The sequence below is a fragment of the Apis dorsata genome, unplaced genomic scaffold (assembly GCF_000469605.1).
Source record: "Apis dorsata unplaced genomic scaffold, Apis dorsata 1.3 scaffold_859, whole genome shotgun sequence".
NCBI classification, from domain to species: domain Eukaryota; kingdom Metazoa; phylum Arthropoda; class Insecta; order Hymenoptera; family Apidae; genus Apis; species Apis dorsata.
The window spans coordinates 91,018-97,080 of NW_006263980.1; the positions used below are offsets into that span (position 1 = coordinate 91,018).

At 27.3% G+C, this 6,063-nt stretch overlaps 1 protein-coding gene across 4 annotated transcripts in view; it reads right to left on the minus strand.

Annotated features, from left to right (window-relative positions):
• The window catches only part of LOC102672462 (stromal interaction molecule homolog), a 10,294-nt gene continuing 4,231 nt past the window's right edge, over positions 1-6,063 (minus strand). For 3 of the 4 annotated variants that reach the window (XM_006623242.2, XM_006623243.2, XM_031514027.1), the window contains exon 11: positions 1-1,076. In XM_006623242.2, the coding sequence (XP_006623305.1) occupies positions 535-1,076 (542 nt within the window). In that variant the 3' untranslated portion in view covers positions 1-534. Of the gene's footprint in view, positions 1,077-4,958; positions 5,482-6,063 lie in introns of those variants that run through there. The other variant, XM_006623244.2, reaches the window with a different exon arrangement.

Sequence of the window (6,063 nt, forward strand, 5' to 3'; positions counted from 1 at the left end):
CAGAATTTAAAAATAAATATTTATTTTTCGTATATAATCTCTCAATATATTGATATGAAATTTTGAATGAATCTCTCGATATAAACATCATGGCTCAACATCAATAATCCAGACCAAAGTGTCGTTAACGATGAATTTCTCCAACGATGTTCTACACGGCTATACCTCTGTTTCTCTAATCCCATGTGTATACACATTACGTGATAGATGCATAGTATACATATTATTTACACGTACCGGCAGGGCGTGATCGCCTAATCAATTACCGACCGGTTCTTGGAGACAAAACTTCGTTTTCTATTTTTTTTTCTTTTTCATTTTTCTTTTGTGTGTGTATGTGTATGTGTTTATTTTTGTTTTGTTTTTTCCCCCTTTTAAGTGCACGTTGCGGCTCGATAATAGCCAATAATAACAATAACTAATTGGATCGCGTAGTGTAATCAGTGTTAAGTAAGAAATGTTGCACAGATACGGATTAGTATACCACGTATATCGTATTATGTCGCGTTGACTAGGTTCGAGAGGTTCTCTTCTTCACCACGTAACCTTTGGCTTGTTCCTCTTGAACGCAAACAGGATCTTGCGGGATCGTTTTTTCAAATCGTCGTTGTCCATGGTGGAATTCGAATCAGTCGACAACGTTTCAGCGTCGTCAATCGTCGATGTCGGTTGTCCCTCCCTCGATGCCCCCTTCCTGTTATTCGAACACGATTGGCCGCTCGCGGAATTGATGCTCGTTACGCTCGAGGCCGGGACCGTGCATGGATTCGGAACAATTCTTTGCTGCCCTCCTCGATCCTGATTAGACGAGTCCAACGAATTCTCCGAGTAAGACGTCTTGGAGAGGAATGATGAGGTAGTTTTGTCTTCGACAGAAAGGAGCATGTTCGTGTCCTGGCTGTAAGAACGGACAATGCCGCATTTCTCTTTGTTGGACGATCTGATAGGCTCGTCCGGCCCATCGCCGACCGTGAAGTGTACCACGTTGCTCTCCGGCGGTGTCTCCTTCCCTGTCTCGCTGCTCGACGAGTCTGGTGGAACCGACGACTCTTTCCACGTCAAGTTGTCCACAGTACCTGTTGATACACAAGATAGAAAAATTTCAATTATATCATCATTTTAATTTATAATCAGTGTTTTTAAAATCAATAGTTTCTTTTCGTTTTATATTTGAATTATTAAATAAATTAATTAAAAAAATTTTATAAAAATATCTGTATACCGATTAAGTTCATTAATTGAATTTAAGAATTGGGCTTATATAAGTGTGAAAATTAAATGTTTGAAGAGGTTTGAAAATTTAAATAAACTAATCTAATTAATTATTTTAGTAGAATAACAACAGTGAGAGAAGATTATTTCGAGAAGAAGCTAGAAAAGAGTGTTAATTTCCAAGGAATATTGATTCAGCAACAGCTTCGTCCATATTATCAGGTATGTATATTAAAGAATATTTTTAATCAAATTGTTCAAATAAGCTAATGTTAGATATTTCCGATTTCAGAATAAAACGATATCAAAGATCGAGTTTCATGCAGAATTCATGAAGAGGAAGAAGAGAAACGAAACAACGAAGAATAGATAATACTTTTTCTTTTTTTTTTTATATTCCACAGTATCGATATAGTATAAATTTTTTTATCTCGTCGCAATCCTTTTTTTACTTTTTTAACAAACATATATATATATATGTTAATATTCGTAATAATAATATTTATATGATAATATTCGTAAATCTTATTTTAAAAAACGCAGATAATGCGAAAAGAAAATTAATGATGATTTAACAATAGTAGAATTCACAGCATTTACTTCTAAGAAAAAAATTCTTCCGAACTACGCGTCATGTGGATTCTAAGAGAACTTTCTGCATGCGATTCAAAGTATATATATATATATATATATATCGTATACTTTATCATAGAGCGCAATTTGGTCCCTTGTTTTGATGAAAAAGAACGCGAGAAATCGCTGATAAAACTTTTTTTTTTACGGATAATCAAACATTTTCATTGATTAAATTTTAATAAAAATTTTTTTCCATATACCATATATTCTGCCACTAATTTAAAATAATAACGAAATAATTACAAAGGATACAAGATTATACAGAGAAAAATATTTTTTGATTCTTCTTTGTTTATTTCAACTAGAAGAGAGAAAAAAAATATGTCTTTAAATGTCTTTATATTTTTTTGTTCGAAGAAAATCTTTTTTTAATAACCCGCAGATAACCTTTAGACTCTTGGTTATTTTAACAACAGTATTTGTAAATCTCATTGGTACATTTCTGGCGCGCATTCATCAAATATACGTTTATATCGACTCCTTCATGCCAGACGCTTAACATGTGCTTAACGTTATGACAATAAATAGTTTCTAGTTTCTTTTCTCATTTTATTTTTAATATTGGATCAATGCAATAAAGAAACTTCATTGCATAATGAAGTTAAATACGGTGTTAAAAAACGATTTAATATTTTAAAATATAGTTTTTTATATATGTATATATATGTCATAATGTCATTCGTTTAAGTCTCTAACGCAAAGATGATAGCCGATATAGAAGTAGTTTAAAATTTACAAAAAATTTTTATCAAGAATTAACATATTATTAATATTAATACGATTAAATTTAATTTCCAAGCAAAGATAAAAATTGTGATAATATGTAATTTTAATTCAAGTAAGTCGTTTTTAAAAAAAAAAAAAAAACGTGTACGTGTGTTTAATAAATTCACAACATATGTGTATTCAATTAACAATTAAATAAATAACAATTAAATAAAAGATCGAAGTAAAAATTTAATGAAGTAAAAAAAAAAAAAAAAAATTTCATAGAAGCAGAAAATTCTAATTCTATTCCAATATTGCAAAAAAAAAAGAAAATTAAAATTAAAATTACATATTAAAGTCTCGATCGTATTGAAACGTTTCTTTCGATTTGAATATCGTATACAAAAATCTCGTGTATAGCTTCGTATAGTTGCTCTCTCTCTCTCTCTCTCTCTTTCTAATTGCTTTTGATTTATTAACTACGATCATATAAATTGTATGCATAATAAAACATTTGAATGAGGGGACGTAATAACTTGTGTTATAACTTATCAGACAATGTATCACGAATTGTCCATTCTTCTTGTGTGGACTACACATGTGTCTATACGTGTACATATACATATACATTGTACATACAATTCATTGGTAGTTAATATACTTGTACATTAATATATATAATAATATATGTGGAAGAAAATGAAGAGCCGTTTCCATTGCCACTCGATTCTCGATTTGAATTTAACAAAGCGTTTTCAGAGAGCGTATTATCGCATTATATATAGGATATGTAAGGATTATGGAACAAAATTTTCGATCGTATATATAATCTACGCATCTAATTTTAATTGGCTCTAATCTTAAACGTGACATGGATCTTCCCAGAAAATAGAATTTCTTTCTTGGCATCATTTATCGTTTTAAAATCCTAGGAATTAGAAAATATTGCAGACAAGCGATTTTACCTAATGATCTAAAGTTACAAAGATTTCAACGTTTTTCAAGGTTCCTTCCACTTCTTAGATATATTTTCTTGCGAGAAGCAATTTTTTATAATTCTTATTTTATTATAAACATAGAGAAAATTGAAATTTTTCGATCGTTTAATAACTCGTAACAATTCTTCACAAAAAAAAAAAAAAAAAAATGAATTATTCATTCATCGAAAAAGATTGGAAATAATAATAATATTTTGTGCGTATTAATTGTGGTAAAATAAAAGATAAATTCGAACAAAGTATTAAAAAATGGTATTTTTTTTTAAATTTAAAAAAAAAAAATTCAATAGAAACGAAAAGTAACATCTCATGGAATCTTTGATGGGAAGTATAATCTTGAACAAATAAAATCTTTCATTGTTAAATTAAATCGATAACATCCCATAAGGCAAAAGATAATCGCGATAGATAGAATTATTGCGTGGAAGAAAATATCTAAGTAAATTGCACCTCCAGCGATGTAAACAAACGATCGTCCAATTAAAATTGGATGCTGCGTTCGTCTTTAATTCGAACCTATTAATACGAAACTATGTTGTGCAACAACGTTTATTACGAATCTGGCAAAATTGGAAATGTGCTCTTGGTGAAAACGAGAAAAACGCTTTCGCGATTTCTAAAACGAGATAAAAAAAACTAGCGAAGTAATCAGTATAGATAAAAATTATAATCGTCCTTGCGATTTCGTGTTTTTATCTAATTAAATACAATATACAGGTGATGATCGATCATGAAAACTTATTAAATATGTAATAATTAAATAATTATCGTGTTTGGCATCTTAATCACCTTATTCGACATATTGCACATTGAAAACGAACGAACTTGAAAGCTTATTATAACTTAATCACGATGCTCTGAATAATCAGCGAATAATCAAAGTCGTGATCGAGACGAGAATTCATCTAATAATAATAGCAAATTACGCAGATTAATAATTGGATTGGTAGATATCCTGAATTTTATTAAAGAAAAAAACAATGTTAAAGATAGATTCGCCGATAATATATTAATTTAAAATTTTCTTTTCAAGTCAAAAGACTTGAAGCAAAATAATATTTGTTTTCTTTGTTTTTCTTGATTATTTAAATTTTGTTTATAGGTTAAATTTTCATATTATTTTTTTCATTCATAAATACACAATATTCCTTACTGAAAAAAAAGAAAATTGAAAATTTTTATTTTTATAAAAATAACACAAATATTATTTGTAAAAATAATATTTATAAAAATATCAAATTTATCTTTTTTATCACCACTAAATTGTGGCTTCGTTCGTTCGTTTGATACATTATGAAAATTTTAATACAAAAATATGTCATGTTTTTTCTTCAAACTACCATCATATAATTTCTTATTTTATAATTTATACGAAAGGATAGTTGTAAAAAACAACTCGATATGTATAATTATATAGTGATTATACATTGCTCCAGTTATATTTGTATATATAAATGTATTAAAGTTAACAATGAATCAAAAGGTTTGTCATTATTTAAAACTTGACAAATCTTGATTAGGGAAAGGGAACATTTTTAATTCAAATCTTCCTTTTTCCTGCACACAAATCCTGATTAGATTCACTAAAAATCTGATGCTCTTTCGACAATTTATTGTTATGTCAAAGAAAAAGCTTTATAAGCAGCTATTTGACATAATGCACTCTCAATTATAAAAATTTTATTCGTGTCACACATTACTTTAATGTAATATATACTAATAAATATTCATATATTACATATATCAATATGTAATTATTTGACAAATAATAATAACAATCTCTTAATAACTATAATTTTCTTAAATTTTAAATAAGTCTCCGTACAATATACAAGATAAATAATATGCATAAAAATATATTAAAAAATTTTGATTATGTAGCTTCATTAATCTTTTTTTGGACCACTAAGTATAGTTTCTTCCATCCCTAGAAGCAAATGATAATATAACATAAACAAATAATAATCTAAGAAATAAGTATCAAGAAATTTTTGTATTTTTATCATAAAAACAACTCGAGTTGTTAATACAATTATTCAAACATAAAAAGTATTTATACTTCCATTTTAAGTTATAAATAAATTTTATAAAACAAGAATTAGTTTGGAAAAAAGGCACAAAAAATTGTGTAAGCAATATTGAACAATTTGAGTAAATTTAAAAAAAAAAGAACAAAACAACGAATCAACAACATTTACAGCGTAATTTATGCAATAATTTATAACAGACACAAAACAAGAACATAATCAAACTTAACAATATACAAATGTTTTAAAATATATATATATATATTAAATATATATTTTATATATACATATAAAACATTAACATTTTTTGAGCAAATTATAATGTAAATCTCAATTTTTTTATTAATTTTTTTTTATTAAAAATTTTATTTTTTAAAAATATATATTTTTTTTTATATACTTTTGTATTCCTTAAATATATTTTTTTTTTTTTTATATAAAATATTAAAATCTTCGTAATGTGTGACATTACCAGCCGCATT